We start from the raw sequence: 20600 nt of genomic DNA on the forward strand, positions 1-20600 counted from the left end.
TTCTTACTTTAAAATTCAGCCAACCAGAAACAGGTGTTTTATTGTGACAGGTGAAAGAGGGTCTGATGAATAAAAGCTACTGATGTTAGAGGGAAATAATGACATCTAGTAATAATCACACTCTCTGCTGTGATAAATGTGTCTTAATCCGTCCAGCGTGCGCCTCGGGGCCTGCAAGGAACACTAAAAAACTGAGGGCCGTGAAGTGAAAACAGGCATGCTGCATAAGTATTCTCAACACCACAATCTTTAGTTTCTGCCAGTCGTAAGTAACACAGGTAGCACAGAGTCGGGTATTTTCTAAATCAGTTCATCTTCTGTTCTGATGATTTAACTGGGAGAGTTTCATGCTGATCTAAACCATAAAAATGGTCAAAAAAGTCAGAGAGAGCGTTATAAGAGGATCATTAAAGTTATAAGAGTTCATCCTCTGAGAACCATGAATATTTGTCATAAATTAGGTGAAGACAGTCTGAGCTCGAGCAACACTAGACCAACATGTTTCATATTGGCCTATTAATAAAGTTGTTCTATACTACAAGTGTTGCTGGAGCTCTGACTTTCTTCAGACTTTTTCTCTTCTCCCTGCACCTTGGAAACAAGTGAAGCTGTGCCAGAAACCTCCAAATCTGGTGCCAATCCATCTTGTAGATATTTCAGAGGACAACGTAAACTTTGACCTGCTAAAGCAAAGTCTAAAAAAGGTATGTGTACAAAACGTGTTGAGATATGTTGAGATATGTGTTGAGTGGTGCAGTGACTGAAATGACACTGACACTGACACTGAAATCCATACAGGCATGCAGCTAGTGTGTCTAAGAACAACAAGGAAGGTTAAAACCTGCAGAGTAAACAACTTCATGTCGCCAAGCTGTCAGCATTGAGGAACAGTATATTAATTGAAAAGTCCATCTTGCCTTCTTTTCCAGGCTTTTGCCCATGGACTGTATATAAAATGGACGTAACATCCGTGACGTCACCCATTGGTTGGTGGACTGCTGCTTGGAAGTCAATAGTTTTGGATCTGGGCAGCGCCATCTTGAAAATTTCCGGTGCATGCCGGGTAAAACCACGGATTTTACTTATATGGGCATCAGGAGGGGCATGAGGCACCCTCCTGAACCTGTGAACCAATCAACCTGTCAATCACCACGTAGCCACGCCCTAATGCATACCCTGCTTTATCATCAAATATAAAATCAGGGAGGCCAAAATGTCCCAAATGAACATCATACTGCATTGAAGAAGGCTTTAAACTAGCGATTGAGACCATAAACACATTTTGAAAACGTTTACTGAGGTTAGAAATCAAGTGAGAAGTTGGTGAATTCTCCATTGACTTGTATAGAGACGGAAGTCCTTTTGACACCAAAACGGTCGCCCCCTGGTGGCCTTTTGATAGAATGCAGTTTTAAATTACTTCTCCGTTGGCCTTGAGCCTTGAGATAACTTTGTTGTGATTTGGCGCTATACAAATAAAGATTGATTGATTGAGATTGATTGACATGTGCGCATATGTACACATAAACATAAAGCTTGTTAAGTGTATTTTGCACTTGAACTTTCAATTGGCCAATAAAGTCAATAAAGCTGCCCTGCCTTGGGTGTGACTGGCCTGCTGTTGCACTGTGACTCTGCACTGAAGTATTTCCATGCGGGCAGGTAATCTGAGCAGGTTTCATTGCAGAGTCTCACGAAGGTGATCGGCGGGTGACAGAAGTGTCCAGGTAACATTCCTGTCATATATCAGCCCGCCAAGCCTGACACGCAACACACATGTGGAGTCGTGTCTGATGCACTGCAGGATAACTCTGTCTAATAATGTAATCTATAAAACACTGACATGCTGCCTCATTTTATTATCGGCCACCTGAATGCCAGAAAGCCTGAAACAGAAGATTAGATAAGAAGATAAAGACAGAAGAACAATATGTCAGAGTGGTCAACAGATGATTACAACTCTATGAAACAATGCAAGTCACGGTTACAATAATAAGCATATAGGCTAGTTAAACCTGCATCAACTGATTTTTTTGTGCACTTCTTTTCAGTTGAAACAAGTTATGAACAAAACATTGACACATCATCACTTTTTAATCTAATATGTTGAACTTCCTCCCTCCTTTCCTTCCTTCCTCCCTCTTTTCCTTCCTTCTTCCTTCCTTCCTTCCTTCCTCCCCCTTCCTTCCTTCCCCCCCCTTTCCTTCCTTCCTCCCTCCTTTCCTTCCTTCTTCCTTCCTCCCTCGTTCCTTTGTCCCTCCTTTTCTTCCTTCTTCCTTCCTTCCTTCCTCCCTCCTTCCTTCCTTCCTCCCTCCTTTCCTTCCTTTTCCTTACTTCCTCCCTCCTTCCTTCCTCCCTCCTTTCATTCCTTCTTCCTTCCTTCCTTCCTTCCTCCCTCTTTTCCTTCCCTCTTTCCCTGCTTCCTTCCTTCTTCCTTCCTTCCTCCCTCCTTTCTCCCTCCTTTCCGTCCTTGTTCCTTCCTTTCCTTCCTTCCTTCCGTCCTCCCTCCCTCCTTTCCTTCCTTCTTCCTTCCTTCCTCCCTCCTTCCTTCTTCCTTCCTTCCTCCCTCCTTCCTCCCTCCCTTCCTTCCTTGACTCGAGGACAACAGGAGGGTTAAATAAAACATTAATAAATTAGTACTGTTGCAGCTCAAAGAAATATAGACAAACCTTTCTACACAGGTACATGTGGGCAAACTTCACCTTCTGAGGAAGATCAACTACCAAAAGCTCCAGAATAGCTAAATGAACTAATGAATAATGAGAGTGGCTTTTATCTTTAAGAATAAGGCCATCTTGCCCCCATTTTTCTGGAGACATTTTTAATATTAATGCATCATATTAGAACAAATATTTCTTCTTGTGAGACGTTTTCTCACCTATTCGACCAGCTTGTGTCACGCTGACAGACTCAAAACTAAATCAGTCATAAAAGCCTGAAAAAAAAAAAAAAAAAGTAGTGACAGGTGATATTAACCACGGGGACTTGACCCCAACAGCTCGGGCTTTGCTGGACCGACGCCTTGCTCCGCTTCTCTTCTAACGAGGTGAAATTAAATGGGGATTAAAGCGTTAATTAAGCCTCATGACCCTGTCGGATAATCCCTTGAAAGTGACCAAAACATTCTTTTCCAGGCCAAATGAAACCAATCTCATTCAGCTGCACCAGTGAATCCACAACCTCCACTGACTCACACACACACACACACACACACACACACACACACACACACACACATACACACACACACACACACACAATCGTGCCTCCTCCTCCCTTTCAAAACAATGAACTAAACCGGTCCTACAGTTTGACAGCAGACTTTTTTTTTTTTCCACCCTTCCTCCAGTGTGTAGTTGTAACTTCAAGAAAACACTTTGCTCCTCATCTGATAACCAATCTAACCATGTTTCTCACGCACAGAAAGCCACAGGGCCTATAAGAGCCACGGTGCCACCAGGAACCTGGACTACAGCACAGACGGATCCAACAGACACACAGCATGGGTGAGTCTGCACTGATTTACTACCAACACCTACTTTTTTAAAAACTACTTCTTCTCCGCTGCAGTGCAAAGAAAAGCTGCTTAGATTATCGATGGTTTTTGCTGCATTTGCTCACATAGTTCACATAAAGTACTTTTATTTTAAAAACTGTCAATCTGTCATTTCAAGTTAAGAGCGATTAAATTACTTTAAAGATGTAACAAGGTGCATTGTTGTAAAATCCATGAAAATGATCCATTGTATTTAATCAGCACTCACGTCAATTATTAACTACAGTAGATAAGATTGTTAGTTTTAAATCAGGTCAACTTTTATTTGTTTATACTTAAACTTAAAATGATTAGTTCACTAGATGTTCATCAACTCATCGAGTTAAGTCCTGTAGAAAAACAGTGTTAGCTCGTTTATTTAGTTCTCCACAAAGCATCAAATTAAACAAGCAGGCTCTTTGTGTATTTCCTCCTTCATGTGTCTCAGATGTGTCACATGATCGTCTTTGATTTAAAGCAAAGAGGCTATAATCCATGTTTATCCCCATAACAATGTCTGAGCTGTTGGCGAGTAATGAGTCGTGTGTGTGTGTGTGTGTGTGTGTGTGTGTGTGTGTGTGTGTGTGTGCGTGTGTGTGTGTGTGTTTCCTTTCTGTTTTTGGCCTCGAGGAACATTCAGATCATGTTTTCTCTCCACACACCACACACACACACACACACACACACACACACACACACACACACACACACACACACACACACACGGAAACCTCACAGATCAGCAGACTTTGTTAAATATTTTTTACAACCGCTCACACAGAGAGACACTACGCCTTGAATTTAACAACCAATTTAACCGTCCTTTTTTTGTTTTGATGTCACAACAATAGAGTTCAGTGTGTCTGTCTCGTCAGACATGTTTTTCACAGCGTCATCGTTTCACCTTAAGCTGTGTTTCAGGTGGAGCAACTGTCTCTGTTTTAGTTCATCTGTCTGCTATTTTCTGCGTGCTTATGCTAAAAGATCATACCACTGATTGTCTTAACGTTACGCAATCAGTCTGGTGGCTTACTTAGAAAAAGATGCCACTTGTTGCTGTAAAGTTTGTCTTTTAGAATATTTTGGTAATAGAAATTATTGTTAAAAAGAAAGTATGGCAACACTCTCTAATAAGGCACCCATTATAGATTGTATCAAATAGCGTGATCAAGTCTAATGATGGAAGGAAGGAGGGAGGGAGAAAGGGAAAGAGAGGAAGGAAGGGAAGAAGGACAAAGGAAAGAGGAAGGGAGGAAGGGAGGGGGGGAGGAAAGAAAGAGATAAGGAGGGAGGAAAGAAGGAAGGGAGGAAGGAAAGGAAGGAAGGAGGGAAGGAAAGAAGGACAGAAGGAAAGAAGGACAGAATGAAGGAAAAAAGGGGGATGGAGGAAGGAAAGAAGGAAGGGAGGATAGAGAGAGGAATAAAAGAAAGAGAGAAGGAGGGAGGAAGGACAGAAGGAAGGGAGGAAAGAAGGAACAGTCAAGACAGACGGGGTAAATTTGACCCGGGAGGACGACAGGAAGGTTAAACATTTCTAAACCACAGCATCAGACTATTCAGACTACTCGATAAAAAACAAGGAACGCAGATTCAGTAAATTAAGGGATAAGCAAAGACAAAAAGAAAACTACAAACTAACTGCATTAATGATGGACTCTTTATTACACTTTATTAATGATATTTATAACTGCACCCATGCCCCTAATCTTTATAGTGACAAAGGTCAACATTTCATTTGGTGCAATACCCTACATACCCTCTGCTAAACATCAGCATGTTAGTATCGTCACTGTGAACATAGCATGCTGACGTTAGTATTTAAGGGGCATAGGGGCGTCTGTGGCTCAGGAGAAAGAGTCGTCCGCTAATCAGAAGATCGGAGGTTTGATTTTTGGCTCCTCCAGTACTCATTATGATGTGTCTTTGAGATAAGATACTTAACCCCAAATTGCTCCTGATGGCTGAACCTGAATGAATGTGTGTCAATGTTAGTTTTGTCCTGATAAGCAGGTTGGACCTCTGTGTGGTAGTTCAATCTAGCACCAACCCTTAGACCAGGGGGGGCAAACTCATTTTCATTGAAAGGCCACATAAAGCCCAATCTGATCTCATGTGGGCCGAACCATTAAAAAGAAAGAAGGAAGGAAGAGAGGAAGGAAGGAAGGAAGGAAGGAAAAGAAGACAAGCAGGACAGATTGAAGAAAGGAGGGAAGAAAAGAGGGAAGGAAAGAAGGAAGGAAGGAAGGAAGGAAGAGAGGAAGGAAGTAAGAAAGGAAAAGAAGACAGGCAGGAAAGATGGAAGGAAGGAGAGAAGAAAAGTAGTAAAGAAGGAGGGAAGAAAAGAAGGAAAGAGGGAAGAAAGAGAGGAATGAAGGAAGGAAGGAAGGAAGGAAGGAAGGAAGGAAGGAAGGAAGGAAGGAAGGAAGGAAGGAAGGAAGGAAGGAAGGAAAAGTAGACAGGCAGGAAAGATGGAAGGAAGGTAGAAAGGAAGGAAGAAGGACACATGGAATGAAGGTTGGAAGGAAGGGAAAGGGGGATAGGAAGGAAAGGAAGGAAGGAAGGAAGGAAGGAAGGAAGGAAAGAAGAAAAGAAGAAAAGTAGTAAAGAAGGAAGGAAGGAAGGAAGGAAGGAAGGAAGGAAGGAAGGAAGCAGCAAAGTGGGCTGGATTGGAACCCTTCGCAGGCCACATCTGGCCCACAGGCCGCATATTTGACACCCCTGCCTTAGACTTTCATCTTTCCAGCAGCCTTCACCTTTTTATAATACGACATATCAAAAGGCATTATGGGTAATCAGCCAGGCTAAAAAACAAGAATTACCTCGTCTGATGGGTCAAAAACTGACATCCATAGAAAAGTTTGGTCTCATCTTCTGCTGATTCATTCTTTACCTGATATGTTATAATCTACTAAAGTCACACAGAGTGACCAGGGATTTAATAATACAAGTGTCTATATATATATGTGTTCTACAGATTAATGATTGTATTTGTCTCTGTGTGTGTGTGTGACAGCTCAGAAGACGGCTCTGATCGTTTACGCCCACCAGAGCGCCGGCTCGTTTAACGCGGCGGTCCGAGACGTGGCGGTGGAGGAGCTGACGGAGCAGGGCTATAAGGTCATCGTGTCTGACCTGTACGCCATGAACTTCAGAGCCAACGCCACGCGGGACGACATCATCGGTAATCCTCTTTCTGTTGCAAGATCTGAGTGGTTGTGTGATCCAAATAAGTTTTGAGTCAAATCTGATCTACTTTTACTGATTTCTGCAGCTGATTTGGCAAATATTTAAGATCTAAAGAAGGTTATTATGGTCACATCGTTATCTGATACACAATTAAATTATACTATATTCTTTTTATCCCATGAACATACCAAAACCAACAATATGTTAGTTAATCAATCACTAGTTTATAACTCTCCTTCCTTTTGTCTGTACACTAAAGGAACATATCCAGTGCAGCAATGTGTCTCAGTGATGTGTCTTTAATAGTTTTTGGACAATAATGAAGGTCTAGGACACAGAGGAATAAGATATATCAGGCTATAAATACACACACAATACTGCTTTTGTTTTTTTCATGGTATTTCTTGCAGCACAGAAAACAGAATAAAACCAGATTCATCTTTTAAGTGCTGACAGTGCGTTTCATTTCCAGGTGATCTGAAGAGCCCGGAGCTTTTCCAGTATGGAGACGAGATGATGCACGCCTGGATGGAGGATCGGCTCAGTGAGGACATCGTAGCCGAGCAGCGCAAAGTAGAAGAGGCCGAGCTCATCATCTTCCAGGTCAGAGGTCACTCAAATCTCTCGTCTGTCCTGTTTGTTGTTTATTATGTGTTGACCAGGCAGCAGACCATCAACTTCTCTCTAGATTAAATGAGTCAATCATTGTTTTTAATGAGTCATTATAGTCTAAATCACTACTTTCGGCACTCTAATAAGTGTGATGTAGGAAATTATTGCTCCATTAATACAATTTAAAGACTTATAGTAGCTGTGATGACTGAGTTTAATGTTGCTTTATTACAATATCTGTATTTCTTAATTAAGGGTTTGAATAAACTGATTAAGTCCCACTCTGATATGAACATGCGTTAAACCATGAATCGACTGTTTATGGACATTTGGTAATTTACCCCCCAAAAAAACGTTCATACAAGATCATTCCTTTGCATTTAACCCTCCTGTTGTCCTCGAGTCAAGGAAAGAAGGGAGGAAGAGGGAAGGAAAGGAGGAAGGAAGGAAAGACGGTAGGTAGGAGGGAGGGAGGAAAGAAGGACAGAGGAAAGAAGGAAGGGAAGAAAAAAAGAGAGAAGGAGGGAGGGAGGGAGGAAGGAAGGAAAGTAAAGGAAAGAAGGAAGGGAGGAAGGAAAGGAAGGAAGGAAGGACGGAGGAAAGAAGGAAAGAAAGAAAGAATGAAGGTAAGAGGGAGGGAGAAAGGGAAAGAGGAAGAGAGGAAGGAAGGGAGGAAGGACAGAGGAAAGAGGAAGGGAGGAAGGTAGGGGGTGGAAAGAAAGAGAGAAGGAGGGAGGAAAGAAGGAAGGGAGGAAGGAAAAGAAGGAAGGGAGGAAGGAAGGAGGGAAGGACAGAAGGAAGGAAAAAAGGGGGATGGAGGAAGGAAAGAAGGAAGGGAGGAAAGAGAGAAGGAGGGAGGAAGGAGGGAAGGACAGAAGGAAGGAAAAAAGGGGGATGGAGGAAGGAAAGAAGGAAGGGAGGAAAGAGAGAAGGAGGGAGGAAGGAGGGAAGGACAGAAGGAAGGAAAAAAGGGGGATGGAGGAAGGAAAGAAGGAAGGGAGGAAAGAGAGAAGGAGGGAGGAAGGAGGGAAGGACAGAAGGAAGGAAAAAAGGGGGATGGAGGAAGGAAAGAAGGAAGTCTAAACCACAGCATCAGACTATTCAGACTACTCGATAAAACAAGTAACGCAGATTCAGTAAATTAAGGGATAAGCAAAGACAAAAAGAAAGACAATAAACTAACTGCATTAATGTTTTTCTGCAGTTTCCGTTGTACTGGTTCAGTGTGCCGGCCATCATGAAGGGCTGGATGGACAGAGTGCTGGCACAAGGCTTCGCTTTCTCCCTGGAAAAGATGTACGATAACGGCATCTTCAAGGTCTGTCTGAGGGGGGAATACGAAAGTAAACATACTGAACCAACACAGGATGTATAAAATTATGATAATTATAATAATACAAAACTATTTTACCACTAAATGTATCAGAAAAGGTGAATTATCAGACTTTCTGCTTATTTAAAACGATCCATCCCATCAGTAACAGGATGACAACATAGTTTTATTAGTGGAAGAAAGTATATACAGTATACTGTATTTAAAGTATTACGGTAAAAGTACTGCAGTATTATGAGCGATGTAGTATGCAGTATTACAGTAAAAGTACTGCAGTATTATGAGTGATGTAGTATGCAGTATTACAGTAAAAGTACTGCAGTATTATGAGCGATGTAGTATGCAGTATTACAGTAAAAGTACTGCAGTATTATGAGCAATGTAGTATGCAGTATTACAGTAAAAGTACTGCAGTATTATGAGTGATGTAGTATGCAGTATTACAGTAAAAGTACTGCAGTATTATGAGCGATGTAGTATGCAGTATTACAGTAAAAGTACTGCAGTATTATGAGCGATGTAGTATGCAGTATTACAGTAAAAGTACTGCAGTATTATGAGCGATGTAGTATGCAGTATTACAGTAAAAGTACTGCAGTATTATGAGCGATGTAGTATGCAGTATTACAGTAAAAGTACTGCAGTATTATGAGCGATGTAGTATGCAGTATTACAGTAAAAGTACTGCAGTATTATGAGGGATAATGCACTTCATAGGTCACAAAAACAACACACAATAGAGGCTATGCAGTAAACATTTTACATTATGGTCACTAACACGCAGTTCCTGTTATTTCCTTGCAGAACAGCACCCATGAGAGTAATTATGTTTTAGTGCTTCCTCTCATCACGCTGGTCGTACTGAAGTTCACTTTTGTGTTTCTCTACAGGAAAAGAAAGCGATGTTGTCCTTCTCAACCGGAGCAACACAGTCTATGTTCCACCCTGATGGCATCAATGGAGACATCAACATCACACTGTGGCCTCTGCAGGTGAATATCAACAGTGTGTTTAAGCAGAAAAAACTGTTTCACACTACTGTCTTCTTTACATCATTCAAATGTGCTTTCAATGCAAAGTGATGGTCATTTAAAAGTAGATGATCAGCTTCTATTGAGCTTCATCAGTGTGAGTTAGTCATATCAAGTGATATCTGACACATTTACAGTCTTTTTAGCATCAGATTCCCTCTTAGTGTTTCCCTGTTGAGCTGTGGTGGAAGCATAGTAACTGCACACTTTATACTGCCTCATTTTTTTCTCAAGTTTTATATTAATAAACATTGTATTCCTTTTTTTTTTTGTCCCTTCTTTCTTTCAGAACGGCACGCTGCACTTCTGTGGATTTCAGGTTCTGGCTCCTCAGATATTCTGGAGTCCGGTTCACTGCCCTCCACCGGTGCGAACAGCGATGCTAGACGGGTGGCGCGCTCGACTGAAAGGACTGTTGGCCGAAAAGTGTTTGACCTTTGCCCCCTGCGAGCTGTTTGACCTCACCTTCCAAGGGGGGTTCATGCTGCGGCCCGAGGTGAAGGAGGAGAGAGAGTCGCAGCCCTACGGCATTTCTACAGGACACCATTTAGGGAAACCGTTGCCACCTGACAACCAAACCAAAGCTCAACCTGCAGATGAAAACAGCAGAAAGTAGAACCTCCTCTTCACTCATGAACCATCCATATGATCACTTTAAATACCAGAAATGATGTGATTTAATAACAGTGACAAACAGTGTGTGTGTGTGTGAGTCTTATTCATTGTTTTCATGTTTACTGTAGCTGAAATAAAATGATTTAGATCAATGACTTGAATTTATTTTTATTGAGATGCATAACAGGTTGATTTTTTTTATTTGTATTTGAGTCCATTAGGTTTTTTTTTTATTGTGTCCATGTGGTTTAGTCAAATTTAAAGAGGTTAAAATATGAAAATAAACGTTTGAATAACTTGCACACATTCTTTTTTTGTGGACCCAGCATCAAATTTCTTCTTTTAATCCATTTTGAGAGAATATATTAGAGGATTATGGCAAAAATGTCTAAGTGGTGTAACCATAAAAACTTTGTACTAAATAATTCAACTTGCTTAAAAACAGTAAATTGTCAATAAAACACCATATCAACTAGTTTGGCATGATCTTACATTATAACTTTTTATATTAAATAAAGGTAATGGAATACAATTGTTCTAAATATTACATTTCATATATATATGTACATATAAGCACAGGACTTGAAAAAATGAAAATGAACTTTCCTCCACTAGTAAAACTGTTTTGTCATGCTGTTAATGACGTTATTTACTATTTTATTTATTGTGCAATTTCAATGTGACTTTAACAATACAATTATTAATCTGCTGATAGTAAAATAAATATATGATGGTGGGTTATTTATTATTATTTATTATTAAAATCAACTTAAAATAAAAAATAGAGGCGTTATTAGCAAAAGGGGATAATGCTAGGCTCTCGCTCCTCCCTCCACCCCTCCTGTGTGCAAAGGAGTTGGAACATTCCCGGAGTGACGTCACGACCGTGGCAGCGTTTCGCGGCAGGTGACGTCACTCCCGGACCGTACCATCTGCGTGCTGACCGTGAAGAGGGACGTTGTTGTTGTTTTTTGCTGAAGAAGTATAGAGTGAGAGAGAGAGAGAGGCAGCTGCTGTAACCGCTTCGACACCGATTTAAGACTTACTTTATTCAAAAAGGATACAAGTGGTGGTGGTGAACAAAAGAAAGAACAACAGATAAGATATTTAAACACTCAAATTAACCTTTAAGTTGTGTTTTTATAATCAGCTGCATCGAGTGGAAAAAGACAAGAGGCCCCTGCGGAAACATGAAATGGATGTTCAAAGAGGATCACTCCTTGGGTAAGGAGGAGGGAGATGGTATTTTTTAGTATGGAAGAGTGATTAAAACATCTAAACATTCATATTATACCATTAAAAAGCATTTTCTACCTCTAGTTTTAGCATCAATTGGAGTTAAATGTGCAGAAAATGCCCCTTTAAACTACGTGTTGTCGTGAAGAGTGGCCTGTTGTTTTAGGCTTTTAGTTTAATTTGGACATACAGCTTTTAAATATTAATGTCATCTCATGCAAAACATAATGCACATATCTTTTAAATAGATGCTTTAAAGGTTGTGTGTGTGTGAACAAATCTTCGTGTCATTGTTCTTATTTTCCACAACAGGATATTGACACATTAAAGCTGCAGCTAAGCCCCTTTCTTTTTCTGTCGACTGTTTACAGCTGGATATTAAAGATGTTTTATTTATTAAAGTGTCTTGTTCATGTAGGTTAAACAGGATATATGTGTCTTAGTGCCATAAACTGGAGGCCTGAGAGTTGTTTTGGTTGAACATTTAAAAGGCCTGCAGGCTGTTTTTTTTTTTTTTTTTTTGCATCCAATCTTCTAGTGTGAGTTCAATCATGAGCCTTATTCATGCTGAAAATAGCTATTAGTGTTAATACATTTACTAAGCTTTAACCTCCTGAGACCTGAGCCTTTGTTTTGTCTGTATTTTTAATTTCTCTTTAGATATTTGGGGTTTAGTAGGAGCAGATAAATACAAAAAACTAAGAATAATATTTGACCAGAAAGAAGATTTATAATAATAATAATAATTAATAAAAATACACTTTATTTATAGAGCACTTTTCAAACAAGGCATGTAGCTCAAAGGACTTTACAGAAAAATACAATAAAACAACATTACATTAGTAAAAATGAGACAATTAAAAAAGTTATAATAATATAAATAAATAAAATAAAGACAAATGGAGACAATGTATTTATTTTACTGTATAACATAAATCACCAGTTTATAAAACTATTTATTTCCTTACATTTACACCTTCCTTTTAAACGAATGATAACAAAGTCCCAATGTCCTCAGACGAGTACTTCCTGATTATCAGTGTCATAGCTTGTTGCTGTTGCTAAAATTACTCAAATTTGTATAAAACTACAAAGTTATTAAGTATAAATAAATAAGTTTAATAAAATTTTAGATGGTTTTGCACTAGATCTACATTTGTCCCGGGCTTGACTTTGCCAAGATGCCTACCATCTTGTTTACACTGATTTTTACACTGTAATGTGCTTTTGTGACCACTAGGTGGCTCAAAAAGGTGTTAACGAATGAGAACAACAGGTCAAAGTTAAGCAGAATGAAGAGAAACGTCCAGCAAACCCAAACTGTAATGCCTCCATATGAGGACGCAGAGTCGCAGGAGGTTAAATAACTTTTCCACATTAAAATGTCTATAAAGGACTATCGATCAATCTATCAACAAACTTTATTAACATAGCAGTGTTTAATACAGGTTAATGTCGTTCAAAGTGCTTCACAAGTTGATAACAAGACAGAACAAAACAACAACATAAAGAAAAGGTATAAAAATGATGATAGAACAAATTAAAAGACATAAACTGGAGACCAATAAACGCAAGAGAAAGTCATTTTAATCAAGGTAACGGGACATTTTCATAAGGTTGTCTGTAGGGTTGGGTATCATTTAAAAAGTGACGATAACAGTACCAATCCAAGTACAGCTAAAGTGATTCTGATACCAGCTGTGTACTTCATTAGATTCCCATTAACACATGCAGGTCTCTGTCTTTTATCCGGTGTAACTGGCGTGTAGTGTAGACTCACTTTACAGCGTTTAGGTGGCATCTTGGCTCCTGAACTGCTAAAGCGCGCTAACTGAAATTCACCACGACCTCACCACCACAGTCGGGTTGTAGCTGCTGTGGCAGTGGACCAATCACATGTTACATCAAATCGAAGAACGCTTGTGTTGATTGGTTGTGAGCAAGTCCATATAAATAGTCATATTTACCAGCTCTGGGTGCAAAAAGGATCGATTGACGGGAGACGTTTCGATACTAGTTGGTATCGATGTATTTCAATTAATACTTTATTAATGTGAGATGGTCTATAATAATAATAATAATAATAATGATACATTTTATTTGTAATGCACTTTACATTTAAAGCAAATCTCAAAGTGCGACAAGGTAAAAGCATCAATATAAATGACAGATTTAAAAAAAACAACAACACAAAACATCATAAAAGCAGCAACCAGCAACGTTAGAGTTGGTCAGGTCAGGTTTTTGCAACTTTTAATAATTAAAAAAACTAATTTAAAAAGAAGCCTAGTTTAGTTGTTAATTATGATAATGAGCATCTTCCTTTTTAGCTAATGACTGAACAGCTGGACAGTAGTATAGGATCGGCTACTCTGCTATAGAAATCACACCTTTATCACAGAGTTAATGTTTTATAGAAGCTAAAAAGGATCAGGAGTGACAGATGTGGAGGTTTAACTAGTCCACAGCAGCAGTGATTGTTTCACCTCAGCCGTCAAGACATCGATCTGCGTCCATCACCGGTCGGGAGATTTCAGTCGTCACTTAACATCAACTTGAATAACACAAATGTTTCTGTTCTTGTCCTGCAGAACATCGATGCATAGAGTCAGCCAAAATCCGCAACAAGTACCCTGACAGGGTCCCGGTGAGTGAAAAAATCATTGCCGCCGATTTTTTACATAAAGGTCAGTTTGTGGTGATCGTGTGTGTCTGTCTGTGGTGCCTCTTGTTGTGGTTCGGCAGGTGATCGTAGAGAAAGTGTCCGGATCGCAGATAGTGGACATCGATAAGAGGAAGTACCTGGTCCCCTCCGACATCACAGTGGCTCAGTTCATGTGGATCATCAGGAAACGCATCCAGCTGCCCTCAGAGAAGGCCATCTTCCTGTTTGTGGACAAGACGGTGCCTCAGTCCAGGTGAGGGCCGGGGTACAGGAGGAGGGGTTCAGTACCAGTACCAGTACCGACCTACTGGTTCTGGACCTCATGAAACTTAGCACCAGGCTGCAAGAAAACTGCACGATTCTGCAAATGATTAGATGACTTTATCGGCTAGTTTTTGCAGTGATTACCTTGAGCTTGGTGCAGTTTGCTCCCCGTCACGTCCACAACAAGAAGATTTTTATATTAAACTAGGTCATCAGGGAGGTAACTAGACCACCATCGACACCTTTCAGCAGCACCTGGACGTTAGTTTGTTAATCACAATGAAATTCTCCTCTTCACATTTGGAGGGACGATGAAATATGGTTTAAATTAAAGCAAGAACAAGTAATTGTTTTGAAAATGGAGAGAAAATGAATCAGCAACTATTGTTTTTCTTTCTGGTTATTTCATCACATTGATAAAAAAAATATATTACAGCAGCACAGAACACTCAATTGATTTAATATTTGATTGACAGAAAATGAATCACCAACTATTTTGATGATCAAATTATCATTTCAGTCATTTTTTAAGGCCGAAAATTGCAAATATTTACCGCTTGCAGCTTCTTTAATGTGGCAATTTGTTGCTTTTCTGTGTCAAACATGACAGTAAACTCAATATTTTGGGATTTTAGACAGTTGATTGACTATTTTGATGATCAATTAATCATTTTATATGAAGATAAACCTGTTGGTCGTACAAAATGATAAATTTGATCCCCAAACATTTTACAGACCAAGATGAATAAGGACCAACAGAGAAAATAATCAATAATATAAACAATCGTTAATTGCAACACTAGTTTAAATAAAGTGCTGATTTTGGACAGTCCTCTCATAGTGTCACACTCACATGTTTTCATATGAACAGAGACAGAAATAGTTCAAGTGTAAGAGAGAAGTTTCTCCTCCGAGCACCCGGCCAATCAATCAATCAGGAAAGTGGTTGTGAATGTCAGATTGTCACATTCGGAAAGTTAGGGGGATTTTCAGAGGGGGGGGGGTCAAGTAGCCTCATAAACATGCTGAACCAGATCTGAACTAGGCCATGCCCTCATCTGACATAAGAAATAAAAGATATCAGGTTAACCCTTACACACTGTTCATATTCTACACATGTGTTACTGGTCAGTTTTGACCCAGTCTAAGAATCACCTCATAAAAAGTGTCTAAACTAAATGTTGAACCACAGATGTGTTTAGAAAGCATCAATAGTCGATCTGACTGATCAATAAATGTGATTAAACCTTGATTCATGTTTCAAAGAGCAGAGAGAGTGTATTAGCTTTTACACCACTAAACATCTCCTATCACACAATATCATGTCCTATTTTACCTCAGACATGAAAATATAACATAGCAATAATGATGTAAATGTTATTTTATATGTAAAGTGAAAATGAGCAGAACTTTATGGAGCTGTGGGGTTTATTGTATAACCATTAGAGCCATCAGTCTTCACTGCTACATCATAAAAAGAAATCCTCATAACTACTATCTTATTAAAACTATTAACTATTCATTTAACTAAAACACACATTTGACCCAGAACAGCCTCAATGGACCACAATTTGTAGCACCTATACAAAAGTATAACATTTCAATATATCTTATTTTTTTGTGCATTTTAGGCCACTTTAGGAAGAGTCATCAAATTTCAGAGTAAAAGACATTTGGGATGTTTTTACAAGCTGTCAAATGTCAAAACGGGTCAACCGTATGTGTTTTTACCCTTTAATTAGCTCTGTAACAATCTGACCTTATGATGTACAGAAACAGTCATATAAGGTAGTTCAGATTAAACCATCAGTGAAGTCACATTTATGGCCCCGTTTCATTTTATTATCACAGTCTGGACATTTTCCCTTTAATGTTTTCATGGAGATAAAGTTGAAATGTGGAAATGATTAACTACAGCGTGACATCCAGTCTGAGCAGCAGTCGTGTTTGCAAACACACCCAACATGCCGATTTCTCATCATCATTACTCAGCACTTTGAGTCAGTATTTTTAGCGCCGTCAGTGAGAGCAACAAGCAGGAAGGATTACATTAAAGGAGGGAGAAGTTGCCTCTGTGGGGGCGGAGGAGGAGGAGGAGGAAGAGAGGCGGGGGGGGGCTCCAACCAGATGTATAAACATGTTTTGGCTCTAAACTAGGAGACTCCCGCCTCCGTTTGTACTCGGGTCTCACTAGCATGAGTCAGATCAATCCCAAGACCCCTTAAACATCATTGTGCTCGGTGATGTCATGATTTATTGTTGCTGCTTTTGTTGTTGTTACCTCAGCAACAATCAATCAAACTATATCTTAGTAAACACACCAGGTAATCATAATAAAAGCAGATAATACATTATCAATAAATGGCTTTCTGTATGCCTGTTACAGTTTCTGATCAACCGTCTAAAATCCAAAAACATTGAGTTTACTGTCATGTCTGACACAGAAAAGCAACAAATCACCACTTTAGAGATGCTGCAAGCGGTGAATATTTGCAATTCTTCGTTTAAAAAAAATACTAAAATGAATCAAAGAATCCGTTAATTGAGTTTTCTGTGCAGCCTCATAAACATTCTGAACCAGATCTGAACTAGGCCATGCCAGGTTAACCCTTACACACTGTTCATATTCTACACATGTGTTACCGGTCAGTTTTGACCCAGTCTAAGAATCACCTCATAAAAAGTGTCTAAACCAAATGTTGAAGCACAGATGTGTTTAGAAAGCATCAATAGTTGATCTGACTGATCAATAAATGTGATTAAACCTTGATTCATGTTTCAGAGAGCAGAGAGAGTGTGTTATTTAGCTTTTACACCACTAAACATCTCCTATCACACAATATCATGTCCTATTTTACCTCAGACATGAAAATATAACATAGCAATAATGATTGAAATGTTATTTTATATGTAAAGTGAAAATGAGCAGAACTTTATGGAGCTGTGGGGTTTATTGCAATGGACCACAATTTGTAGCACCTATACAAAAATGTAACATTTTAATATATCTTAATTTTTGTGCATTTTAGGCCACTTTAGGAAGAGTCATCAAATTTAAGTAAAAGACATTTGGGATGTTTTTACAAGCTGTCAAATGTCAAAATGGGTCAAATGTGACCTGAACAGTATGTAAGGGTTAAACAGGCCTTATGTGTTTTTACCCTTTTATTAGCTCTGTAACAATGTGACCTTATGATGTACAGAAACAGTCATATAATGTAGTTCAGATTAAGCCATCAGTGAAGTCACATTTATGGCCCCGTTTCATTTTATTAACACAGTCTGGACAGTTGTTGCTCCAGGGGGGATCCAACCAGACTTGTAAACATGTTTTGGCTCTAAACTAGGAGACTCCCGCCTCCGTTTGTACTCGGGCCTCACTAGCATGAGTCAGATCATTACCGAAACCCCTGAAACATCTTTGTGCTCGGTGATGTCATGATTTATTGTTGCTGCTTTGCGGTCATTGCGACACCTCGCCAAATCTTGACTGTGAGGAGCTGTCTCCCCTTTGAGATAATAGAAGGCAGTGTTGCTGCTCCATTTGGGGAAAACAGGAGGAACCCTGATATTGTTGCTATGGCAGCCGAGGTCAGATATGTGTTTCCTTGTCTCTCTCTGAATGGAGTAGAGGTAACTGTAGTCAGAGGTGGATATGGTGAAAGCTGAGTGATAAAGGACAAAGGCCCTGATTTGCATCTAGACAATGTTTAAGAGTAAATCCAATATGCTGTTAATGTGTTGGATCTGCCCTTATTTGACCATGGCTCTACTACGGCATCGTTATCTGTGTGGTTTAAAGACGATCTCCGGAGGACAGAAACTTCAGAACATAACGTGTACTGATTATTCATTCACTTCTCCTTATAAGATAAACCTTTTCGACGACTCTCTGTCTACTTTCTCCACTGACATGTTGGCTGCATATTTAAAAATCATCAACAAGAGGACACTACTCACTTAGCTAATGTGACATGAATAGCCTCTTAGCTGCTAATGTGAAGTGTGGCAATACTGAGGTCAAAGGTCATGTCCATGTATCATACAATAAGTCCATATATAGACATGATGATGCTGATAATTCTGTTAATGTACGATAAGTTATAATGAGTTGATAACGCTGCGTCTTCACTTCCTGTTTCAGCATCACGATGGGGCAGCTGTACGAGAAAGAGAAGGACGAGGACGGCTTTTTATACGTGGCTTACAGCGGTGAGAACACCTTTGGTTTCCAATAAAGCCGACGATGGTGACCGGCCTTACCTTGCGGCGCTGGCTCGGCCACACCGACACCCACCTACCCAAACATCTAATCACAGCCCTGACTCGGGCCCCCCCCCCCCTTCCTGGGTAAACCTGCGGGAATCCCCAGAGAGAGAGAGAGAGAGAGAGAGAGATTCAGCGAACATGAACGCCACAGAAAGATTGACTTGACCGCTCACCTCGACTGGATAGAAGTAAACGAGTGCACCGGTGTGTTTGTTCTGGCCCGTGTTGCACCAGTTCTTTATAGGGTCATAGATTAAGTTGTGTATAGTGTGTTCAATCTCAATTCTTATCATTATTATTATTATTATTATTATTTGTTTTTGATGTTGTGATTTGAGTGTTTTTAGCTTTTCTTTTCTTTTTTCCACCTTTGAAACGATATGCGTGTGAATGAGGTTTTTTTTTGCTTTTTAGTTATGCTTTCTTCTTTAAAGACAATATTTAAAAGAATTTTAATTTAATTATTTGAAGGTAAGGTAGCTGGATGACCTAACCAATAAAAATATTAAAGTTAAACTGGGTCCTTGTTTTTCTTTGGGGTTCATGACAACAACAAAATACACTTTCAGGGGCAATAAAAACTATTTCTTTAGTAGTTCCAGTAAAATGTGACCGCACCCGTTAAAATGAGACATCGGCCTGCTCCCTCTGTGGATTATGACCACATGAACAAAGTAGTAGCATCAGCCATTTTCAGATACTTTGGGTAGATTATAATAATGATAATAATAATAATAATAATACTAGTACTGCATCAGATTATGCAAGACTCATGGTTTGGGTTTTTTAAATAATAAAGTTACACTGAATTTTTATAGCACTTTTCACACAAAGAGCGGACAAAAAACAAAAGTAGCTGGATGACCCAACCAATAGAAATATAAAAATGAAACCAGGTCCTTTTTTTCCCCTTTTTCTTTCGGCTGTGATGAGCGTTGACGTGTGAAACTGCTTGACAACAACAAAATACACATTCAGGGGGAAGAAAAACTGTTAATTGACCACAGACATCACTGTGAACATCAACAAAGTAGTAGGATCAGCAAAACATTACTCCAACGCAAAATACTTATTGAGATTATTAGTAATAGTATTGCATCAGATTATATAAGTGTGTCATGATTCTTTTAAAAAATAGTATATATACACTACCAAAAGTTTTATAACACCCCAATTGTTCCAGTTTTTTATTGAAATTCAGGCAGTTCAAGTCCAATGAATAGCTTGAAATAGTACAAAGGTAAGTGGTGAACTGCCAGAGGTTAAAAAAAAAAAAAATGGTAAGGTTACCCAAAACTGAAAATTATACAAAAACACTTAAAAATGTAGATCTTTCCTACAGAGAAAACATGCGAAGAAAGTCAAGGTGTCAGTGAGTAGAGTTTCACTCAGAAACTGGAGGAAACTCTGACAGGAAGAGGTCTGGCTGACCCAAAGCCACAACAGAGTCAGAAGACAAGTTTCTGAGAGTCGACAGCTTGCGTGATAGGCGGCTCACAGGACAACAGCTTCAAGCTTCATAGTGGTCGTAGTAAGCAAGTCTCAGTTTCTACTGTGAAGAGAAGACTTCCAGTTGCAGGTTTGACAGGTGGAGTTGCAGCTAGAAAGCCATTGCTAAGACGTCAGAATAAGAAGAAGAGGCTTGCCTGGGCCATGAAACACCACCAATGGACTACTGAAGACTGGAAGAAGCTGTTATGGACTGATTAATCAAAATTTAAAATATTCTGTTCATCACGCAGGAGTTTTGTACGCCGTCGAGTAGAAAGGATGGTTCCTCAGTGTGTGACATTAACTGTCAAATATCCATGATGGTCTGGGGCTGTTTTTCTGGATCCAGGGTCGGCTACCACA

General features: G+C 39.5%; 2 protein-coding genes and 1 long non-coding RNA gene across 3 annotated transcripts in view; all 3 read left to right on the forward strand.

Annotated features, from left to right (window-relative positions):
• LOC133987584 (uncharacterized) overlaps positions 1–20600 on the forward strand; it is a 54442-nt gene that overhangs the window by 25287 nt on the left and 8555 nt on the right. The gene's annotated exons all lie outside the window — the stretch shown is intronic.
• Positions 730–10356, forward strand: nqo1 (NAD(P)H dehydrogenase, quinone 1). The gene is made up of 6 exons (XM_062422912.1): positions 730–751; positions 6549–6716; positions 7194–7324; positions 8538–8651; positions 9557–9658; positions 9987–10356. Exons 1-6 carry the CDS (start codon positions 730–732, stop codon positions 10311–10313), a joined length of 864 nt encoding a protein of 287 aa, XP_062278896.1. The 3' UTR covers positions 10314–10356.
• On the forward strand, positions 11289–19262 carry LOC134006267 (gamma-aminobutyric acid receptor-associated protein-like 2). Its single transcript, XM_062414394.1, has 4 exons — positions 11289–11536; positions 14140–14195; positions 14294–14466; positions 18622–19262. The coding sequence occupies exons 1-4, from the start codon at positions 11503–11505 to the stop codon at positions 18713–18715; spliced, it is 357 nt and encodes a 118-aa protein (XP_062270378.1). The 5' UTR covers positions 11289–11502; the 3' UTR covers positions 18716–19262.

The sequence above is a fragment of the Scomber scombrus genome, chromosome 1 (assembly GCF_963691925.1).
Source record: "Scomber scombrus chromosome 1, fScoSco1.1, whole genome shotgun sequence".
In the NCBI taxonomy this organism is placed as follows: Eukaryota; Metazoa; Chordata; class Actinopteri; order Scombriformes; family Scombridae; genus Scomber; species Scomber scombrus.